This window comes from Mytilus trossulus, chromosome 7 (genome assembly GCF_036588685.1).
Source record: "Mytilus trossulus isolate FHL-02 chromosome 7, PNRI_Mtr1.1.1.hap1, whole genome shotgun sequence".
Taxonomy (NCBI): domain Eukaryota; kingdom Metazoa; phylum Mollusca; class Bivalvia; order Mytilida; family Mytilidae; genus Mytilus; species Mytilus trossulus.
Window position 1 is genome coordinate 75,932,089 of NC_086379.1, and position 24,500 is coordinate 75,956,588.

The 24,500-nt window shown below is 32.2% G+C and overlaps 1 protein-coding gene across 1 annotated transcript; it reads right to left on the minus strand.

The window, feature by feature from the left end:
* Positions 1-67: 67 nt before the first annotated feature.
* On the minus strand, positions 68-23,847 carry LOC134725824 ((E3-independent) E2 ubiquitin-conjugating enzyme UBE2O-like). Its single transcript, XM_063590016.1, has 18 exons — positions 23,592-23,847; positions 22,362-22,535; positions 18,673-18,981; positions 17,412-17,521; positions 15,636-16,260; positions 14,845-14,947; positions 14,253-14,358; positions 12,637-12,739; positions 11,650-11,781; positions 11,022-11,119; positions 7,796-8,787; positions 7,241-7,341; positions 5,283-5,345; positions 4,447-4,650; positions 4,104-4,161; positions 3,625-3,746; positions 2,606-2,685; positions 68-1,579 (listed from the first exon to the last, which is right to left on the minus strand). The coding sequence occupies exons 1-18, from the start codon at positions 23,793-23,795 to the stop codon at positions 1,183-1,185; spliced, it is 3,981 nt and encodes a 1,326-aa protein (XP_063446086.1). The 5' UTR covers positions 23,796-23,847; the 3' UTR covers positions 68-1,182.
* Between the last annotated feature and the right edge of the window lie 653 nt (positions 23,848-24,500).

Here is a 24,500-nt window from a genome sequence, read left to right on the forward strand (position 1 = left end):
CTCAAACGTCCTTTTTTTTTCGCTCAAATGTCCTGTCAATGCGCTCAAATGTCCATTGCCGCACTAGACAAACTGCAATTTCAATAAATAAATAAATTAGTTAAAATTTTATATCAAAGCCCCACTAGTGCCATTTTGGGTCTGAAATAAATTAAATTGATTGAAGATTGAGTTGAAAATTTGGAAGAGTAGTTTGAATAATTTAAAATTATATTTTAAGAGGTATGGTTTTGACCCAAAACATCATGATATAGCACTATTAATTACAGTTGCATTTACTGCAGTTTTTTTAAAGCAATTTTTCAGAGTAAAATGAATCTTTTTCAATAGTGCTTCAAAAAAAAATAAAGTCTGACATAGAAATATCACAGTAATTTAATATTTCTTTTTTTTTTTACATTAAATAACATGTGTTTCTTCTGAACATGTAAATTCATTGATTATTGAGTGATTTTAATTGATGTGATAAATGAACAATGGAAAAACATGATAATGTGCAGAATTTTTTTAAATTCTATTCTTAATGCATGCGATACATGAACACACCACAAACAAAACAATAAATATAGCAATATCACAGAATAATATTTTCTTTCAGAAGCAAACACCACATGATAATGTTGTTTTTTTTTCAAAAGAAAACTGTCCCTCCCCTGAAGTGTGTAGAGTTATTATTGATGTTGAATTTAGTATTCTTCAAACATCATTTTCAAAACCTTCAATAGAAGAAAAGTCTTAATAAATTGTAAAGATGAATAATATTTTAAATAATTCAAAGTTGTACAACATTTATCACAAGGATCAGTGTATCATGGATAATAAATATGCAGCATACATCACTTATGTCAATAATTCATTGTCAGATAATTAATCTTAAGAAAAATATCTTCCATTCTAAAAAATGATGCTATAAAAATGCCTTGCATAGGAAGTTTTAATCTAAGGACAAGCTATGTAATTCAATTTTTTTAACAAACAATAAGGACATTTTTTTCTGGTTGACAAATACTTATTGTATGCTTTTAAGCATCATCTATTATAAAGTAAAGATACACAATTCAAACCCTGCTTATTCTGTTGGAACATTTTCCTGTCAAAATTGAGCAGCTTTTTTAACTTAATTAAACCCTGTATTAGACAGATTTAACCATTTTTTTGAAATTCTAATGCTGATTTTGAATGTTATAATTGATTACTGTGTAATTCAATCATTGTATTCAATACTGATTTTAATGTTGCTAGTTTCTTGTTCATGGTGATACAGAAGCCTCGGGATAAAGGAAAGAGTGGGAACTCCACACTTGAGTCAATACACATGTCATTACAAGACGAAAGACTGGTTGTAGCACTAGCACTGGTAGCCTCTGACAATACTGGCTTCTGATTGGCTGATTGGTTGCCTTCAGCAGTTTCATCACCATTTAATTCAAATTTACTTCTTGAATTGTCTGCCATTGATGATTCAGATGGTAGCTGGTTTGTTTCTTTTGGTTTCAAGATTGAACCATTTTCTTGACTGACTGAAGACAATCCCACTGGGTCTGGGTTTGTACTCCAATAGATGAATCTTTGTATCATCCTAAAGTTATATAAACAATATATGCAGATTAAGTTGCCAGTCATATGAGAATAATTTGTTATGATGTGGTATGTAAGCCGTTCAAGTAAGTATCTACCAGGGACAAAAAGACAAGGATGTATACAACTACAGATCAGGGTATGGACTTCAAAAAAAGAGCATAAACATTCACAAAATTAAAATGCAGCAGTCATATCTATTCTAAAAACCAATAAATGAACTTTATATCAATAGAACTGTTACAAAATGTTTATTATCTAACAATAACAGTTCAATATATCTTAATTTATAGCTTAAAAGATATCACAAAGCAGCAAAACTCTTCAAAAACAATTTGGTCTATTTATAAGTATTGTCATAGCAATTGTTGGCAACCCATTCCAGTTCAAAGCTGTAGTTTAAAATAGCTTAGTCTTTAATATCTTGATTTATGGCTTAAAAAATATCCCCCAAGATGCAAAACTTGTCCAAAAGATTTAGTGGATTCATAAATACATCCAGGCCCGTAGCCAGGAATTTTCAAAGGGGGGTTCGTTGGACACACAAACTCGACTTTAACAGTCACAATTCAAACAGAACATTGACTTTAACAGTGCTTATTTGTTTTCAAAGGGGGGTTCGTCCGAACCCCCCGAAACCCCCTCTGGCTACGGGTATGACATCTAAAGCATTTGTTTTACAACTTCACGTCTTACCTAGCTATCACTATTTTTGTTGCAGACAAGTTAAAACTATATGTTTACAACACCATTTCTTACTTTAGATTTGACATAGGAGCCATTATCCTTCAAATCAAGGATAGCTTTTATTTTGTGGTAAGGTCCACTATAATACTATTATTTAAGGAAAATCAACTAAATTGAACCTATTAAAATCGTGAATTTACCTTTACTTCCATATCTTTTCTCATCAGGGTGTTTATAGAGACAATTTTTTAGCTATCTTGATACTGATCACAAATTTTAACACCACCCAAACAATGTGAGAGGTTTAAAGTTTTTTTTATACAAAACTTAATGAACTTACCTTGGTCCAAACTTCATCAAATGTTGAACACATTCTGTTCTAAAAGTTTCTGGAATATTCTTGATCATATTTGTTAAGCTCTGAAATATAAATCACAGACTTCCATTAATGATTTCCAGAATATAAACAATATGCAAAAAAAATCATTCTAATATTTTGTTATTTATCCCTTTAAAAACAATGCTGGATTTTGATTGGTTGAACACATTATAATTTTCTTAAAATTTAATGTGCCCTAATTTAACCTGCATTCAATTCAATGAAGAAAAGTGATCAGAAAACAGTTTTATAAAATGCCAGTTAATTAAGCTTCAGGCAATCAAGTACATTTTGTATATTTGCTCAAAACTTGGATTGTGGACATATTTTCTTTTTCAAAAAGACATTGCTTTTTTTTTTTTAAAGATAAACAAATTATTTTTTGTTAAATTATTTGTAATTTCTGTATTCTATAAGTATTCTAAAAATTAATATTTTTTTTATTCAAGAATAACTCATATTTATCAAATGTTCATGAATATAGAAAAAAAAAATTGCTGGACATTTATTAAATTTTAAAAAATTGCACTATTTACAGTTTCATGAAAATTGACACACATAATCTTCTCACGTAATCAAACCAAATGGCATTTTAAAAAATTGGGGGCCTATGAACTCGTTTTCAAGTTAAATAAGTATAAATGATTAAAAATCAGTCGAAAACTGAATCTTTTCCCAATAAGTCAGTTTTAAGTCGCAAAAATAACAATTTACGTTAGCAACGTCATTACCTCCCCTGTAACTGTATCCTATGCCCTTAAAAAGAGTTCAGAATCATAATTTCATAAACTTGATATTAAGTTATTATTTTATCTACAGCTCTATGTATATAACTATGGCAAGGGTCTGGAAATTTGATTACATGAATTCTGTCATGAATGCATATCAACATAATCTAAGTTTAGATATACATGTATTGAAATATCCTTTAGGAGTTGCAATGAAAAGGAAGGAGCGGGTTGTATAAAAGTTATATTTACCTCTACTAATTTGAGAATTGCCATCTCATTGTACATTTTACTGTTTTCTGCTCCCTGTTGGGTACCTCTATGTTTTTCATACCCTGCCTCATTATAGTATGGTTCGTCCACTAAAATCAATCCTACAAATAAATAGGAGGTGTATTTATCTGTACCATGTCTTTTTAATCTTACTTAAAAATTATTATTATTGTATCAACATAATGTTGTCATACAATTATGCATTTATTAGCTTCAAATAATAAATGCTGAAAAATGTGATATACTATAGTATTCAAATAAAATCTAAATCTGCATTGCACTTTCATTTATCTAAAATCATAAAGGAAAACAATCATAGTAGAATATGTACCTCATGAGCACCTTACTCAATAATGATTAAACTGTAAGCCAGATTTTAAGGGCATTCAAGTATGAAGAAAATAATATAACTCAAATTGGCCTACCCAAACTAAGTTTGATTAATATAATCAACATACCTTGAATTGACACTAAAACTTGAAGAAGACTAGAATTACTGGTCCAAGTTTCTGTGTCCTGCAAGTTTAAACAAATCAGTAAGTCTCATTATAAACTAAACTATGTCCATGATTCTGTGAAAAATGCAACGTTTAACTGGAAAAACAAGTGTCAGAGATATGACAATTTAAATCAACATTTTAAAAGCTTAACATTCATTAAAAAACATAATTATCTTCTTTTTTTTATTATTCTACACAATTTGATGTAAAAATCATTTCCCATCCTAAATCACTCATTGGTTAATGTTAATAGACAAACATTATAATGAGATGAATATCAAATCTGCAGTTATGCGCTAACCTTGCCTTCCCATGTTCCTAACAGACTAACACAAACTTTTCCATCATCATATAGATTTGGATTGAGTCTATCAGTACAAAATGAGATATAATGGAATGCTGGAGGAGATTTAGGATAATCGTTTGGTAGCTGGATGTCGAAGAAGAATGGTGCATCTTCATAGGGTGTCTTCCTTGGTCCTATTATCATTGCACTGTACAAGTCCTAAAAAATTAAAAAATAAATAAAATTATCAGTGTTAACCTAGTGCCCCAATGTTTGTTAACTTGTTTTCTTCAGTATGTTATTATACCCAAGTTCTTCCTCATTCTTACCTTTCAAAATTTTACTAAAATTCTCCCTGCTGACATCATTTTACAACATCACATGTAAATTATATGTTCTCCCTGCTGACATCATTTTACAACATCACATGTAAAATGTATGATCGAAAATCTTGAAGACTATTACAGCTGAAAGTTATAAATTTCTCAAAGCAATTATAATCAAAAGTTGTGATTTATAATGCCATCACATATTTTTTCTTTCATTTTGGTTGATAGACAGGGCTATATTAGCAGTAAAATCTACCTTATAAATATGCAATGAATGTTTCATCATCAAATATGTTTTATCAACTGTAATTTTAGTCTTAAATGCCTGACAGTAGAATTACTCCAAGATGAATAGTTATCAAATTAGAGAGTTAGACCATTGGCAATCATACCACAGCTTCTTTTTTAGTATAACAGAAATTCAAAGAAACAATCAAAGTATCTTATAAAACGAAGATTGCAGAAAAAATATTTAACATTATCTGAAAAGAGGATCTTATTTTGAATTACATATGTCCTTACCATTCTGTCTTCATACCCTCGAACTATAATCCCTTCTGGCAGACATCTCTGTAATAATCTCATCTAAAACAAACAATAGAGGTCATGTTGAATTATTTGTAGATCTGATTTTGATGGACATTTTAGCTTTTCACAGTTTCTCTTTAACAATTACCTTCTGCAAAAATGGACAAAATTCATTTTACCAGTTCAATACCTCTTATTAGAGGTCAATTGACAATTTCAGCAATGAAAATTTACTTGTTGATCTTATTTTGCAAAACATTTTGTCTTTTACAGTTTCTCCATCTTTTATCTCTCTGTATCTATTGTGGTTTCTGCTAAACTGGTTCAAAATCATCCAAACGGGAAATAACTCCTATCAGGACACCATTGGTGATTTTGTCTATGATAACTTATTTGTAGATCATATTGTTTTGGTCATTTTTCCTGTTTAAATTACTCATTAAATTTAAAAAGTTTTCAAGAATTATAAACCAAAAACTTCCAAATTTATTATTTTACATTTCAGGGGCAATAACTCAAACATGGATATTACTATTTTTCTCAAATCACAATGATTTAAACCTGCTGGTCATTTGTATTATGTCAGTTTTACTGTAACTGCTTTAGATTTAAGATCAGGTAAGATGAAAAAGTTAAAAAATACATAATGAGCTTGTGTCGCTCACCTTGGTCTATGTGCATATTAAACTAGAGGCTCTAAAGAGCCTGTGTCGCTCACCTAGGTTTATGCACATATCATAAATGAAGGGCAAAGATGGATTCATGCCAAATTGTGCTTTGGTGATGGTGATGCGTTTGTAGATCTTACCTTACCGACCATTCTTGCTACTTACAATTATCTCTATCTAATCAACCTATCCCAGTGATAAATCTTTTGTAACAATTTACCAAAATTAACAAATTTTATGAAAATTGATAAAAATTGACTATAAAGCCAATAACTCCTTTAGAGGTCAATTGACTATTTTTATTATGTTGACTTATTTGTAGGTTTTACTTTGCTGTAAATTATTGATGTTAACAGTTTAACTCTATCTATTATAATATTAAAGATAATAACCAAAAGCTGCAAAAATTTTCTTAAAATTACCAGGTTGCCTGATTGGTCTGAAAATTTCAGGGCAAATAAACCTTGACCTAAGGAACATTTTTTTCTTTCCATTCAGATTTGCTCTATATGCTTTGGTTTCTGGAACTTTAGCCAAAAACTGATTTTACCCTATATAATATTTTTAGCCATGGCGGCCATCTTGGTTGTTTGGCCAGGTCACCTGACACATTCTTTAATCTAGAAACCCCAATGATGACTGTAGCAAAGTATGTTTAAATATGGTCCAGTAGTTTCAGAGGAGAAGATTTTTGAAAAAGATTACAAAATTTAAGAAAAATTGACAAAACTTGACTTTAAAGGGCAATAACTAGTTAAGGGGTTAACTGACCATTTTGGTCATGATGACTCATTTGTTGATCTTACTTTGCTGAACATTATTGCTGTTAACAGTTTATTTCTATCTATAATAATATTCAAGCTAATAACCGAAAACGGCAAAATTTCTTAAAATTACCAATTCAGGGGCAGCAACCCAACAACCAGTTGTCCGATTTACCTGGAAACTTCAGAGCAGATAGATCTTTGACTTGCTAAACAGTTATACGCCATGTCAGATTAGCTCTAAATGCTTTGGTTATAAACCAAAATCTACATTTTACCGTTCTTTTTTTAGCCATGGTGGCCATCTTGGTTGGTTGGCAGGGTCAGCGTACAGATTTTTTAAACTAGATACCCCAATGATAATTGTGGCTAAGTTAAATTTGGCCCAGTAGTTTCAGAGGAGAATATTTTTGTAATAGTTAACGATGACGACAACGGACGCCAAGTGATGAGAAAAGCTCACTTGGCCCCAGGTGAGCAAAAATAAAGAATAAAGACTGATTTACATAATTTCTCTTACCTCTTTACTAACTGCTGTCATGAATGTTTTTAAGTTTGTTGGTGTATGTGACATACTGTAGAACTTGTGACAGGGGTTAACTTCACTCTCCTGGATAAATCCTACAATCATATATAATAAGGGTTAAAAAAAATTGTTCTGAAGTAAAGACATACTGAGAAAATGAAATATTTATTTCAGTTTTATGTAATTTTTCATTTATAATTTCCTTTGGGACAAAAATTCTGTGTTACCATTTAAAAAATATACATATAACCTATATAGAAAACAATAAAAAAAAATCATTCACAAAAATAAAAACACATACAGTAAGTAACTGTAGGTATAAAGTAAATTTTCTTGAAAAGTCTCTGACAATTTTCAATTTAAATTTAATAACTCTATAAAAGTTACACATCCTCTGAATTATTTTCCAATATTTATTAATTTGAGCTTCAATACTGGGTTATATTTTGAAAAATTCCTTTAAAACTCAAATTAACCAATGATATAGATAGCCGATTATAGATATCCTACAATAATCTTATATCAATGTTAAGACATAATTGAACTTACTACACAATACAGCCTCATCAACAATCTCAGGTATATCTGTAGGTGTGGTAGGTGTTGTAGGTGACATCACTTCCTGTATATCAGACGATGATACCTGTGTATTGTTATCCTCTGGCAAGTCTACTGGTGATTCAATAATATCAGACACAGACATCTGACTAATATTGTTGTACATCTCATCATCAATAAGAATATTACCATCAGCTAACCACCTTGGAACAACTTCCTCCAGAATCCTCTTCATTCTGTCCTGTAAATGTCCACAGATTTTTAAACATAAAGTATGAGTATCTGCATCAATGCCTGTATCTGCTGGTACACTTCCTACAACACTACTAGAACCAGGAATCTGTGACTCTGAGACAGCTGCCACAGAGTTATCTTCCCCTGCTGATTTACTTTCTCCTTCAGCACCAATAATCTGAGGTTCAGAGACAGATGCCTTAGAGTTATCTGTCCCTGTTTTGCCTTCACTAGATGACTTAAGAGGTTCATTTACTGCTCCTGAGTCCTTTACTTTATCACAGACATTTTCTGCATTACTACTTTCCCCTTCTTTACATTCCGTCTCCAAACTACTTCCATTTACAATACTGGTTTCATTAGTTTCCTCATTACCAGTCACACTCATAGTTTTCATTAATCCGTTCAATTCTATCTCTAAATTTTGGCTTACTTCTTTCAACTGCTTGCTTAGTTCCTCGATCTTTTTATTGTACTTCTCTGTACGTGATTTACGTAGTCTTTTCTTAGCTTCATCAATTAGTAAAACAATTTCTTCCTCCTTATAAAAAGAAGATTTCAGTATTTTTTCTAATTCCCTACATCGTTTATAAATGTAAATAATTTCCTGAAAGCACTGTGTTGCATCCATAGATTGTGGCAATGTTTTAAACAGATCGTCTAATTTAGACAAGGCTGCTGTTACTCTATCTAACAGACTCTCTAGTTCCTCCTTTCTGACAGGAACAGCTGATTTCTTTACTTCTTCACTGAAAGTAGAAAATGGTAAAACACTATGTCTTTTGCTTCATTCATAGAAAAATTCTAAAACTTAAAGTATATAATTCTATAGAGCACTGAATGAGAATTATAGTAAAAATGTTCCCACTTTGCAGAATCTTAATGTTATCTTTTGTCAATAATGTAACAAACTTGTGCCTCCTAGGACCAGTTCTACAAATAAATGCAGCCAAAGCTGATGGTGTTAATTTAGTAAATCCTTTTATTCATTTCCATTTATCCTCACGATTTTCTCTTGCGTAAATCAAGAAAAAACAATACATCTTTATCTTAGTGTTATTTTTTGTCAATAATGTAACAAACTTGTGCCTCCTAGGACCAGTTTTGCAAATAAATGCAGCCAAAGCTGATGGTGTTAATTTGGTAAATTCTTTTATTCATTTCCATTTATCCTCACGATTTTCTATTGTGTAAATCAAGAAAAAACAAAACATCTGTTGTGCTCAATTTTGACATTGTATGCAATACGTCATCAGTTCTCGATAGTTGTGAAAAGTATAGTATGGTAAGCATGTTTGATATTATTAGAAGATTTAAAATTGAAGAAGAGAATCAATTAACTATCATCTGTCTCTTTGACTTTTATGAATTTAATTAATTTTAGCCTTATCAATCAATTAAGGCATCTTTAACTGATATCCTAGAAATTATCACTCAAGGACAAAAATAGGCATTGAATATTCATTTTAGATGATTTTAAATTATTGAACCAATTCTTATATGTTATAAAATGTTGTCACAGCTGTTATTAATATTTTTTTGTCACAGTAACAATATCTTCTTTTTCCAATAATTGAATTGAATTAAAATTTATAGTTGATAAGATATGATCCAAACTGTGTTCCATAGATTTTTTTCCATAGTGACGTCACACCGTATCTTACAATTGTGTATTTCTCATGTAGAATTAACTTTCTTTTCGAGCTACATTTTTTTTACATTTGAAAACAGGCTATTTATGAACCATGGGGATAATGTTTGGGTTGTTTTTGTAATAAGGAAAAGTAGGCTAAAATTGGAAAATATTATTTTTACTGTTGAAAATGTCAGAAAACTTGAAATGTTGAAATTAATGCTTGCTTGAAGCGGGTTTATATTCTGTCCTTGAAATACTGAAAAAAAGAAAACATGTGCAATTTCAAGAACTATTTTTATTAAACCACGCGCATTGCTATTGGGAACTGATTACTATCGAGAACAGATGACTACACGATACATAATTTTTGACTTTTTTTGTTTTGATAGGTTGCTGTATAATCAACATATACTCACTTCTACTTATGTAAATATCCCAGCATTTATCCTAATTTATCTGTTAAAATGTTTCATCTATGCTATCTGTCTGCGTGTAATTAAAATGACACCATTTGATTGAATTAGGGACATTTTGAGGACCTTTATCTGGACTCCGGTATCAGGTGATTTTAAGCTCAGGATTTCGGGATTGACCCTTTCAGGATCCGGGAATTCTTTTTTTCAAATTTTTGGACCTTAGGATTTCGTGTTTTTAAGCCCAGGATATCAGGATCTGGTGTTTATAAGCCTGGGATTTTCGGGATCAGGACCCCTCCTACCCCCTCTCACAGGATGTTTATAGACAGAAAATAGCTTAATGCAATATCATTGAAAGATATCCATTAATAGATATAATTGCCAATGAGTCAACTCTTTATGAGAGACTAAATAGCACAGAAATTAACAGCTATATGTCATTGTACAGCCAACAAAGAGCAAAGCCTATACCTCATAGTCAGCTATAAAAGACACCAAAATCACTAATTAAAAACAATTCCAACAAGAAAACTAGCATTGTTGTATTATAAAATCAGATCTGTTGTCCATGCTATGATTACACTGTCAACACTCCATGCTACTTTCTTCTCTGATAATCAAAGCATGAGAGGATAGAATGCCTGCCTACTAATTTGTTAGGTATGCATCATTATAATAAAAACCAACAGTTCCTGTAAGAGTTTTAAAACAAAGTAAAATGGTGAGATGTCAGATACTTATAAGCATAGCATAAAACAAAGTAAAGTGGAGAGATGTCATATCCTTATAAGCATAGCATCAAACAAAGTTAAATGGAGAGATGTCATATCCTTATAAGCATAGCATTAAACAAAGTAAAATGGAGAGATGTCAGATCCTTATAAGCAAAGCACCAATGCATGATCTGACTTTTAATAAGATTGTTCCTTACTCATTTTCTGATTCCGCCTCCTCCTCTTCTTCTGTCTCCCAGCTCTCGTCACTGTCACTAAAGTCATCACTGTCACTCTCAGAATCATACTCACTCATCTGTTAATGTACAATTATACAAAAAATTTAAATAAATATATCAATCTATGATTCTTATTACAAATTTGCTTTTTTGAATTTCTATCACTTATATTGAAAGATGGTTACAGGGTATATATTAGAGCAGCTTATTTTCTTCTGAAAAAGTTCAATTTAAATTTGCTCTATAATGCTCTGACACTTCAAAACCAGTTTAGAGGATCGGTTGACAAGTCTGATGCCTTATTATCAGGTAGAGTTTCTATCATAATTAAATTATATCAAATTTCTCATCACATGTTACTATTAAAAGCATTCTGAAAAGCTCTGCATATGATTTGGTAGAAGATTTCCCAATAGAGTTGTGCATAATACAGTTCTTTGTCATTATACCACCAATTTAGGGAAACTCTAAAGACAAGTTACCAGCATTGGAGAGTGTATAAGTTATAAATATGTTGCCTACATTTAAATGAAATCTTGTGTTGTATCAAATTCTCTGAAGTACTTTTTTTTATAGTATGGGATTTCCTAATAAAAAAAAGGCTTACATCTCCTCCAACCAAGTATAATTCTTGAGGATTACAAAATGAAGTGGTATCATCTGGCCATCTTACATACAGGCCCCCTTGTATTTCTAGACTGGTTACCTGTCCTGCAGCATGGTTACCAACACCACTTTTCTGAAAAATTTATATAAATATAATGCCATAATAAATATCTGATATAAATATCAGTGACTTTCAAGTGATTCTTACAGTTTGTTCTTATGTTTTGCTTTTCTTTGACTGTCCCAGGTTAATGTAAGGTTTAGGACACCTCATAAACATAATCAACCCAGCAATGCTCTTTCATTTCTGTCCCAAATCAGAAGCCTGTAATACAGTGGTTGCTCTCTGTCATATTTGGTTGGGTTTATATTATTGTGTAGGAATCAATAAGGCTTTTGTAATTATTTTTTTGGGGGTTTTTTTTTCTTCACATTTTGTCATGTCTGGGCCTTATATAGCTGACTAAACAGTACAAATTTTGATCACTGTCGAAGGCTGCTTATATCAACATCATTTCAACTCTAGTGGATAGCAACCATAACATAATCCCATATTCTTCTATTGTCTAAATTAATATGGTATTTATCTACAAGTCAGCCTTCTAGAAAATGGTTTGACTTTTCAGATTTTTTGATGATTGAACTCATCCAAGGTTTTGATGAATGGAAACTTTTATACCAACTTGTAGAGGATCTGAAGAAAAATGTAGAAATGATCTAAGTAAGAGGTAAAAGGCATATTTTAAAAGTCTCTCTTGAAAATGGCTCCCTGGCACTCAAATCAAACTCATCCATGGGATTGAGGAGTTAAATTTCTCTAAGTATAACCATGGGATTGAGGAGTTAAATTTCTCTAAGTATAACCATGGGATTGAGGAGTTAAATTTCTCTAAGTATAACAAGTCACTGCAGCTAAAATGCTGACAATGTCAAAATTTCCTTCCTGTTTGAGAAAATTGCACATAACTATTGATTAAACAAGTGTTACCTTTGGATCCCCTACTGCAACAACAATATCTCCAGGTCTAAACTTATACTCAGGATGATCCTTTATGTCATACACACTTACTTCTTCAGGGGAATCAGATGTCCTGTAAATAAAGAACCATTGCATTATACTCATAAAATACAACTACTGTGCATTCATTTATTTTCATGTGCAAGGTTTGAAAGAAAACTTGCAAATTCCTAGACATTAAATTCATGGTTTTGCTGAAATCTTTATACAATGTACCAACCTTTACAAAATTTGTCATTCGTTGAACATTTAATTCCATGGTTCACCTATACCCAAGAAATCCATGAAAATTGGTATCCAACGAATAATAATGAATGAACAGTATAATAACTTTTTTAGCTCTGGAAGGGTAAGCAGATCCTGCTCCACATGTAGTACCCATCATGTTGCTTATGCTATTACAAATCCATTACAAATCAGGTAAATAGTCTAATTCAGTAGATCACATTTGTGAAAAGGGAATGGGATTGTAGTTACGACATAAGGATCATATCTGACATCACCTGTGAAACAGTTATTCCATTACTCTCAACCAAAGGGTGTATAGTGTAATAGTGTATGATTTAATGGTGTAATATGTAATGGTGTAAGGAGTAATGTTGTATTATGAAATGGTGTATTGTGAAATGGTGTATTGTGAAATAGTGCAAGGAGTAATGATGTAATGGTATATGGTGTAATGGTGAATGGTGTATGGTTAGATGGTGTAATGGTATATGGTGTAATGGTGAATGGTGTATGGTTAGATGGTGTAATGGTATATGGTGTAATGGTGAATGGTGTATGGTTAATTGGTGTAATGGTATATGGTGTAATGGTGAATGACGTATGGTGTAATGGTGAATGGTTTATTCTAATGCAATTATTTTGTAACAATTGTTCTGATTGGATAACAGCAAGCGTAAAATTCTCTATCTCCTTGTCTGTAACTAAGGAAGCCGACATTTTCAATTTCGGAATGTATTGACATGTTATTTCTACAATAATAAACAAAAAACTCACTTGTTGCGCCTAAAAATCATCTTTTTACCAAATTTTATTACATTCTGAAGCGGCACAGAAGCCAGAAAACGCCTGGTGTTTATGTTTGACGCCGGAAGCATACCTATGACGTCACCTTGTGTAGAGACCAAAGAACATAACATCTTTTCGCGGAATTTTCTTTAATGAACATTTTAGACTAAATTAATGATTGAAATTTAATTATAAACTTGTTTTGCATTAGAATAGAGATAACTGTATTTTATTTGAAGCTTTGCGGACGTCCATCTGTAGTTTTACTGTTGCAAATACCCGTTTACCTGTCTCTGCTCTGTGTTGCCAGGTAAACTAAATTTGCGACAGTAAAACTACCGATGGACGTCCTTAAAGCTTCAAATACAATACAGTTATCTCTTAAATGGTGTATGGTTAAATGGTGTTATGGTTTATGGTGTATGGTGTAATGATGTATGGTGTTTGGTGTGAAGGAGCAAGTTGTCAAGGACTGTATGTGTATCTTACTTTCTTTTAAAACCTTTTCATACAAATTCTATCTTAATTGCCTTTAAGTTAATTTTCTAGTTAAGTTGTTTATTATATCCTACCTAATATTACAGCCATTCTCTAGTTTGTACCAGTTGACCATACAAGTTCTGGAATGGTGATCACAACTCACTATAGCTCCATAATAGTTGGGTTTATCACTTTCTTCTATAAAAAAAAACATTTTTAATATCAATATCAGCACAGCTCAAGGTACCACTTGTAACATTTGTATTTGCTTAGCAGCAAGGAATCAATGCACACATGCCATTGCAGATCTATTGTAAAATTTTGAAAAAAAACCCAACTGCACCATTGGTGAATCATGCTCCCAACCATTTTCAACTGAACAGTATAAGGAATCAGGTGTTAAAATGAAGATAGAGTTTGTAACAGCTGTAAAGCATCTTTGATGCTTTAACAACTATATACATGACATGTACTGTTAAATGAATTAGAAAAAGGCATTAAGTTCTGTTGTGAGTTTATTCCAAGATTCTATGTGTTATTTTTTGTGTTTATTGTTATTTAGACAGCTCCTTAACATACAGTAGTAAATAGTTCGTTCATTCCAGGATAACCTTCATTGTTGGGTCTTAATCAACACTTTTGTTTAAATAGTTATCTTTATTCAAACGATATAGTTATCTATACCTTTAGCTTCAACAACAAAATCTCCAGGAAAAAATTCATGTTCATCAAGATGATGGACTGGATACAATTCTGTTGATGATACATCTTTCTCTACACTTCCATCCTATAATAAAAATAATAATAAGTATACAAATGTTTTGTGTATATGTGCATCTTCTCTCAGGAAAAATTAAAGTCAAACATAAAACCTAGGGTAGATACAGGATTTGAGGTTAGAGGGGGAATTATCTCTTCAGATACTAAATTAAGCTGAGAACAGCCAATGCTCTTCAAATTTTGAGGGGTGAAAGCCCCACACGCCCTAGCCTGAATATGTCCCCTGATAAAACTAATTTGAGGAAGCATAAAATTATGCTGAGGACAACCAATGCTCTGCAAATTTTAGGGGGCACAAGCCCCATCATCTTCGCTAGCCAAGGATTAAGATCCACTCCCGTTCTCTTCACCCTTGGTGGATGGAGGTAATATTTCGGAGACACAAGATAAGGATTTTTATTGGTTGCAGTAGAAACTTGCTGCATCCAATCAAAAAGCGCCTATAACATGATCACAAGTAGATGTAGAAAGTGTTTGTAACTAATTGCCACATGTTTATTGTGCAACAAGTCTTTACATCACTAAACATACGACTATATTTAGTGACAACTTGAATGTTTTAAATCAACTAATAGAAGTTCCTGTGTATGTTTCATGCACATATGAATGAATGTTGATGTATATTTTTGTTTCCGGCTTTACCTAAGTACATTCTCACTATAACAATAATATAAATAGTAGCCATTTGTATTTACCTGCCACATGACTGTTGCTAAAGACATTGTACAATAAACAACAACTGCTACAGAATCACCAACTTCATATGTTGGGAACTTAGTTTGAAACTCTATTGTTTTCTTCTTCTTCCTTTTCCCTTTAGCTGATCTTTTCTGCATTCTTTTCCTTTTCTCCTTTGTTTGATCAGGAACATCTTCATAGTCTGCATCATCATTGTTTTCCCCAATCTGTGATTCATTTGCAGTAACTTCACTCGTATCTAAACTATCATCCATCTCAACATCTTCTTCATCATCATGTCCATTCATTAATGCCTCTGATTTTGTACACACACCGCTGTCATTATCACCACTACACACATCAGGAATATCACCATCTTTACATTGAGCAGTTACTTCCCCTGAGCAACATCCTGTTCCATTAGGTACAGGTTCTGACAATAGATTCAGCCCATCATTGATTGTGTTACCATTGCTGGCATCTGGTTGAGTATTGGATCTTGCATTATTCAATTCATTAATGGTACTATCTAGATTTGTTCCAGGAATGACTTCAGATAGGACATCAGCATCTCTGATTGTGTACATCATAATGTCATTAATCTGTGTACTACAGTGATGGAATTTCCCTAACTTTTTTATCCTGTAAATAGAATTAATAAGCTCAATTTTAGGGACTTGTTTTTGTTATTACATTACTATATTTACTTGACTGTTGGACATTTGTCCTGTACCATCATTTGTTCTGTCTCTTTTCCCTCCCTTAAAAGTATCATTTATGTTGAAAGGTATGACAATAGGCCAGTTACGGGATACAGTTTTCAGACGAATCTGTCATGTGATGTCCATCACCATGTGACAAAAGTGAATGCAATGAAATTTCCCAACACATGTTGAGCAAACGTGTGAAAAAGTTTTATTTTATACGGCACAAAATATTTGGGAAATTAACATCTAAAAGGATTACATTGTATGTACTTACAGAACATTAATTATTTCTATAGTATATAACCGTACAAAATGACGATTATGAAAGTGCTGTAAACTTTTAATAGATCAGGGATACACATGCGTTATCAATCTGGTAAATGATGTCATAAAGGCATGTGAAATTGGAGATTTTTTCTGGTGAAAGACATGATTACAGAAATGATCTATCAAAATATAAATGACAAAACTGTACAAAAACAAGAATGTGTCCAAAGTACACGAATGCCCCACTTGCACTATCATTTTCCATGTTCAATGGACCATGAAATTCGATAAAAAATATAATTAGGCATTAAAATTAGAAAGATAATATTATAAGGAACATGTGTACTAAGTTTCAAGTTGATTGGACTTCAACTTCATCAAAAACTACCTTGACCAAAAACTTTAACCTGAAACATGCACTATCATTTTCTATGTTCAGTGGACTGTGAAATTGGGGTCAAAAGTTTAATTTGGTTTAAAAATTAGAAAGATCATATTATAAGGAACATGTGTACTAAGTTTTAAGTTGATTGGACTCCAACTTCATCAAAAACTACCTTGACCAAAAACTTTAACCTGAAGCGGGACAGACGGACGAACGGACAGACAGACGGATGAACGGACACACAGACCAGAAAACATAATGCCCCTCTACTATCGTAGGTGGGGCATAAAAACACCAAAGTTTAGTAAATAAATTTTAAGCAATGTCACCGATTTTCGATTTTGATTTTCGTCATCTATTAGTAGCATTGCTGCCCTGTAAACAACCGTTAATTAACTGTTGGTGATAATCATTTCATAACTATATGACATTACTTGTGTAGGTCTTCTTTCTTGATAAGACTAGGTTGATGGAGCTGTATAGTTTCATCTGTCATATTAAATCCTCTGCATATCCAGTTCACATGTACAGAATTCATATGACTCTGAAAAGACAAATAGTTTTAATAATATAAATTCTGTAGTCTATTTGCAAATTATACTAATTAAACCTGTAATAAGTGATCCATTTTCTAGTTGTCTCCTTTATGAGAAACATAACTTTTCATTAACAATGAGCTTGAATCAATGAAGAGGTAGTCAATAGAGCTAATTTATCTGTGCATACTTATGATGTGTTTTACAATTTTTTAAATATTCAATATGTTTTATGTTAAAAGCTTTTGATACCAATCATGCCAATAGTAGTTATGTTTCCCTACTAATTAGTTAAAACACCTAAATCTCACTTTCAACTTATCATGAGTTACTGTAATCTCTGTTTTTTATTCCTTCCAGATAAAAAGAGGATGTCTTCTTTCTCAGTGACATTTATCAAAATAAGTCAAACAAAACTCCAAAATGATCTTAAGATAAGGTAAACAGTTAACACTGTCACATTCAAAATATCATGAATTTAGAGTAACAATTTAAAAACAAGAATGTGTCCAAAGTACATGGATGCCCCACTCACATCATCTTCCATGTGCAATGGACCCTGAAATTTTGTAAAAAAAAAATCTCATTTGGCATTCAAATAAGAAAGATTATACCATAGGGTATGTGTGTACTAAGTTTCAAGTTGATTGGACTTAAACTTCATCAAAAACTACCTTGACCAAAAACTTTAACCTGAAACTTGCACTTTCATTTTTTTATGTTCAGTAGACCGTGAAATTGGGGTCGAAAGTCCAATTTGGCTTTAAAATTAGAAAGATCATATCATAAGCAACATGTGTACTAAGTTTCAAGTTGATTGGACTTAAGCTTTATCAAAAACTACTTCGACCAAAAACTTTAACCTGAAACAGGACAGACGGACAAATGAATGAACGGATAGACGGACACACAAACCAAAAAAACATAATGCCCCTCTTTTATCATAGGAGGGGCATAAATGGACATAAATAGGGGTAGATACTAACTTCTACTTCAGATTTCAGAAAATTGACAAATTGTCAGGACCTACCCTACCAGGTCTATAATAAATACAATCATCCGATATGAAAAGTTGAACTTTCTTGATGAAACTTGCTATTAAATGTTGACTCTAATTGTCTTTAATAACAAAATCCTCTCTTCAGTATTTAAATTTTACCTCTTCTACCCTGACAAAGATTCTTTGAGATGGTGACATTTTCTTGTGGTATTTCTTTGTCTCCTGGATCCACTTTATAACTTTGAGATTCTCCCTCTCACCAGTAAGAACAGATCCTGGGTAAATTTCCTGATCATATTCAACATCATTCTTGTCTCCATCTTCAGGAACAATATCCAGATCATACAAGTCTTCATCTTCAGCAATACATTGTGCACCATCAGGAAAGACAACTCTTGATCGCATTGAAGTTGTTTTCACTTTACCATACCAAGGGTCAAGGGACACATCATCATCTATATCAAACTCCTGTAACAAATCAAAAGTTGAAATATCAAAAATCTTTTACATATATAAGTGTTGACTGTGAAATCCACCATTACATTTAAAGTTTTTTTCCCTTGTGCTTGTGAGCTAAAAAGCAAAGATGAGACTAATTTAAAGTTCTTATTCAACTTAGACCTTTCTTGCTAAACAAGGGTGCAAATACTGAAATGTCTTGCCTGAAGCAACATTTAAATTTTTGTTTACATGTGTGAGACTGATAAAATAAGAATTATTGTTAAATTTATAAGCGACATGTACATTTCTAGAAATGCTTTATTAAGTACTAAATAACTTTGTGGTACCACCTCCTCATATATATAAATATATATTAATTTGTAGGATCCTTTACTAAAAGCAATTTAGCTGATCTGTTAAAATAACATCTCCATGCCTTATATACCATATACTGTAGTACGACACTAGATTAAAACTGACGTGAAAAGGTAACGTCTGGCCACTGAAAGCTTCATTTTTACAAAGCCCAGGTGGTTGAGTGGTCTAGCAGGATACAGTGCAATTGATTTGGTGTCACGATATCTCAGTAGCATGAGTTCGAATCCCAGCGAGGGAAGAACAAAAAATTTACAGATCCATCATTGTTGGGTTGATGTTTAGACGAGTTGTATATATATATATATAATGTTTATGAAATTGGTATGATATATATGCTTGTATGTTTGTGTATAACCAATGTGTATTGTCTTGGTATCAATCCTGTAATTTTGGATTTCAAACCAATAAAAATTACTTACTTACTTACTTGCCTGCTTTACAAATCATGGTTGAACTTATGTTTAAAGTCTTAAATAATTTACTTAAACTATATATCACACAACTTAACATTTTCAATTATAAGTGACAATGAGATCAAGCACAATTACCCCCGAAAGAGAAACAAGTACATCTATTAACAGTCATTCCATACATCAAATACAGTATTAGATGTTACAATGTATTGCTATTAGGTTTATTTCTCAGATACTATTAGGCTAATAGTATCTGAGAAATAAACCTTAACATGGAAACTTAATGTTGAATAATGAACCATGAAAATAAAATCAATGTGCAGATCAACCTCGGAAGACCGACATGTACACCTTAAAACTATTCTGGTCAAGCAGATAACAAAATAAAATATTTTGAATGCTAATTCCTCCCATCAAAAGCTACCTTGACCAAAAACTTTAACCTGAAGTGGGAAAACAGACGAACAAATTGACCCACAGACCAGAAACATAATGCCCCTCTACAATCGTAGGTGGGGCATAAAAATTGAAAACTACTACCACCCCCTTTTTTTGCCAATAAGTCCAAACCTGACATTTCTTTATACATAATTTACAAGTAGTTTAAAGGAGGTAAATGCGAAACATACGAGATTACCCAACATTGTATGTTAAATATTTTTGATTTACCTTCTTTACACTAGAACTGCTTTTAAAATGACTTAATTGCCTAAGGCCACACCAATTTGATTCCTTGTTTGACAGACCCACCCGCAACTATTTTTTCCAAAACAGATTTATTTTTATTTTTTCTATTTCGGCTTCCCTCATCCGGAAATGTAATCATGTCCATTTCCCGCACCGTTTTTATTGTAAATATTATAAAACGATGTCAACATTTGTTTTTAAAATCACAGTCTGACCTTAAAAAATTGGTTTCTTTCCCCCCTACTTATATTCCCTATAAAAAATGTTTGTCGTTAGAATAAAGTACAAAGAACTTCTGAAGGATTTGCCTTCAACTGCAATTATATTGTATGCTGGCGAAACAAAACTATCCATAGCCGCTGCATGTTTATGCACCTGTCCTGATTGATTCAGGGGCCTGTTCAGCAGTTATCGTTTGTTGATGTTGTTCATTGGTATTTTCCCTTTCGAATATATAAATTAGATCATTGGTTTTCCTGTTGGAATTGTGTACGCTATTACTTTTGGGGTCCCTTTTAGCTTGCTGTTTGGTCTGTATCAAAGCCCTGTGTAAAAGGCCGTACTTTGGCCTGTGTTTGTTATTATCAGGTTGAGAACAATCCTCCCTCAGATAAGGGGTCATTTTACTGATGTAGAAGAGAAAATAGAAATACCAACGATTTGTATAGTTCTTCTATACAAAACCTTCGAAAACTTAGAATTTTGTACTCAAAATGAGGAGAGTTACGTACGTCATATTTTGAATATTTTTTTGTTAAAGAGGGCTCACTTATTTTGAATAATATTAAACTGTTAAAGTAAATGTGTTAACATGGTTAAAGTCCAGAAATATTACAAAAATTCTTGGACATGTTAAATTTGTATTGACCATTTAATACCTGATAGATATATAGTTCTTTGAGAAAATATAAACCCTTCTGTACAAACAAATATATTATAACTTTATTGATCCCTCATAAAACATGTAAAAAGGATATTTATAACATTAACTGATTAAACTGATTATGACTTGGTTGGAGAATTGTCTCCTTGTCAGTCACACATACATACACCAGATTTAATTATTTCTTGGTGAACAGCGAAAAAATACTTCAGAAATTAAAGAAATGTCGAAGTATAAGTGATAAATCAAGTTTTGATATTGTCAAAACCTACTTTTTTCTGTATACAAAAAAATTATAATCGCTCGCCTTTACTTTTCAGGCTTCGCTTCAAAAATTTTCAAATTAAATATTTTTTTATTAAAATTTTCAAATCGCCCGCACGCCCCAAATTTTGGAGTCCAAAAATCTGTAGAACAAGAAATTGAATTGGTGTGGCCAAGAAAAAAATAGTTTTCCCCCCAATTCCTAAACATTTTGAGACATAACCCCCCCCCCCCCCCAGTCAATACTAACCATCCCTTCATGGTATGGAAACTTGTGGTAAAATTTCAGAGAGATCCTTGTTATTGTTCAAAAACGACAAAAATGCTTATTTTGGGCCTCTTTTGTGGCCCCTAATTCCAAAACTATTGAGACCATACATTGTAACTCCATAAATCAATCCTAACCTTCCTTTAATGGTATTGAACCTTCTAGTAAAAAATTATTGAAATCCATTAATAAACTAGAGTTGTTGTCCGGAAACTAAATGTGTCTTTAGATGACAACAACAACATGATAGCATTATACATGTATGACGCAAACAATTTTTTGCAGTCTTATAAAAACAAAACCCCCAATCTTTCCCCTTGATTTTGAATGGTTGCTTCCTAAAATATCTAAATTACAGTTATAAAGCATCTAGGTCTTCTAACTTATGAAATATAAATTGTTCAGTCCATTCCAATGTCATCTTTAATTTATTATATAGATCGCATTCTGTGACTTTTAACCCAGATTAGACAATAAAACAAGATAATCATGTATGTTTTAACTTTTAACTCACACGTAAAGGATTCAGATCTGTTGCATCTACATCATAAATGTATTTGTTGGTGCCTTTAATATGAAGGTGACATTTGACAACTAAATTTTGTACATATCCTCTTTGGCTACTTTTACCACTGATCATTCGTCTTATAACATCTCCTGGCATCAAGGATCTGTCTACCAATGTAACCTATAAAATATACATGTATGTCATATATCATCCTGTAGATTCATAAGAAACTTCAGAGATCATGAAGTCAAATGTTTTCCTCAGTGTAAATAAATGAATAATACTAATGACTAATGTGTCACAAGAAATTGCTCGTCACATACAAAGCCATGCTTCAATATATATGTACATTGTACAATGTACATTTAGCAAAGGCTTCTATAAATTTGCAAATGGTGCAACTAAAATTCAAGTTCTGGCATCTATAAAATGACTACATGTATGTGAAACAATTAACAATAAATTATAATGTAATATTTTCTTCACCCTGGACAATCAAATTTGAAAATTCAATTGTCTGGAGTCGGGGTGTTATGTTTACTGGTCTGTGTGTCTATTCGTCTGCTGCTCCGTAAGTAAGTTCATCCGTCTTCCCCCTTTAGATTAAAGATTTTAGTCAAGGTAGTTTTTGATGACGTTGAAGCTGATCAACTTTGAACTTAGTACACATGTTCCTTCACCTTATGATATAATCTTGTTAATTTTAATGCCAAATTAGAGTTTTTACCATTGAGATTGATAAATTATCTGTGACTTCAGACAATTGAATTTTCGAATTAGAGTTTTGTCACTTAAGCAGAAAACTGGTCATCCCTAATTTTATAAAAGTGCACATATGTTGATGCATATAATGCTAGAGATTATAGCCAATATAACTAGAAAATGCCATTCTGCCCTTATTTAATTTAAATCCAGTGTAAACAAAAATACCCCTCTATAGTGGGATAATTTAATTTTATCCCTCTAACGAAGGATTATTCCTCTATATAGGTATAATCACCATAAGAGTAAAGTAAATCGTGCTTGAAAGTTATATGACCGCGAGGCCAGTTAGTACATGTAAGTTACTCAAAGTCAAAAGGGAAACTATTCCCCAGTCAGAAGAAAAGAAACACCTACAGGTAACGGATAAATGTCCAATATTTATGACAATCTGTAAGCTAAATAGCAAAGGCTTCAAATATATATTTAATAAATTATGCATATTTTTTTGGCCTTGTGTTTTCGAACGTTCACCTTTTTCTCTTCTTCAACAGTTTCATTCCCATCTGGGTGCCAGATTATTCGAACTGTTCCACGACTTAACAATTCATCATCATCGTATTCTTCGTCACTGCTGACGTATTCTGAACTTTCAGTAACAATACCATAGATGATCTTGTCGTCACATCGCTTGCATACTTCATCTTCTTCAAACATGGCACAATCTGTCTGCGCCATCCTGCCTGCATGAAAATGATTCAGATGAGAAAAGTGAAAGGCAAGAGCAGAGAATTGCGGGAAAGATCGTTCGGAACATTTCTTTTGTATTGTACTAAACAGACGCTCAACAAGTATCACTATCAATATTTTTCCTCAACTGAATCAAGCAGTGGAATCAAGTCGACCTTGCACAATTTGTTTGGCTATTCTGTGGCTTGTGAAATAGGAAGTTGAACGACTCGACATTTATTTAAACCACTAGGGCTATATGGAACCATTTTTTCTTAAATTTCGTAAATGTTCTTCTATATTTTATCAGGAACATATATATTAACGTTAGATATACTGTTCCCAGATTTTATTATATATTTTTTTAAACTAATCAGTCATTGTTTTTTTTTATTGAAAAAACAGAAGTTTAAATGAGGGTGTAAATATTAAAATAAATTGTAGATGATTTCAAATGAGACAACTCTCTGCAGTTTATAAGTCATCTATATAGTATAATCATAGGCGGATCCAAAGGGGGGTCCGGGGGTTGGACCCCCTTTTTTGTCGATCAATGCATTTGAATGGGGGCATATAGTTGGACCCCCTCTTTTTTTCCTGGGTTGGGACCCCCCCTTTTTTTTTAAATGGCTGGATCCGCCCCTGGTATAATAGACCCAGGTATTACGTTATATTTCTTTATATATTTCTTATATATTCTATTTTCCAACTTGA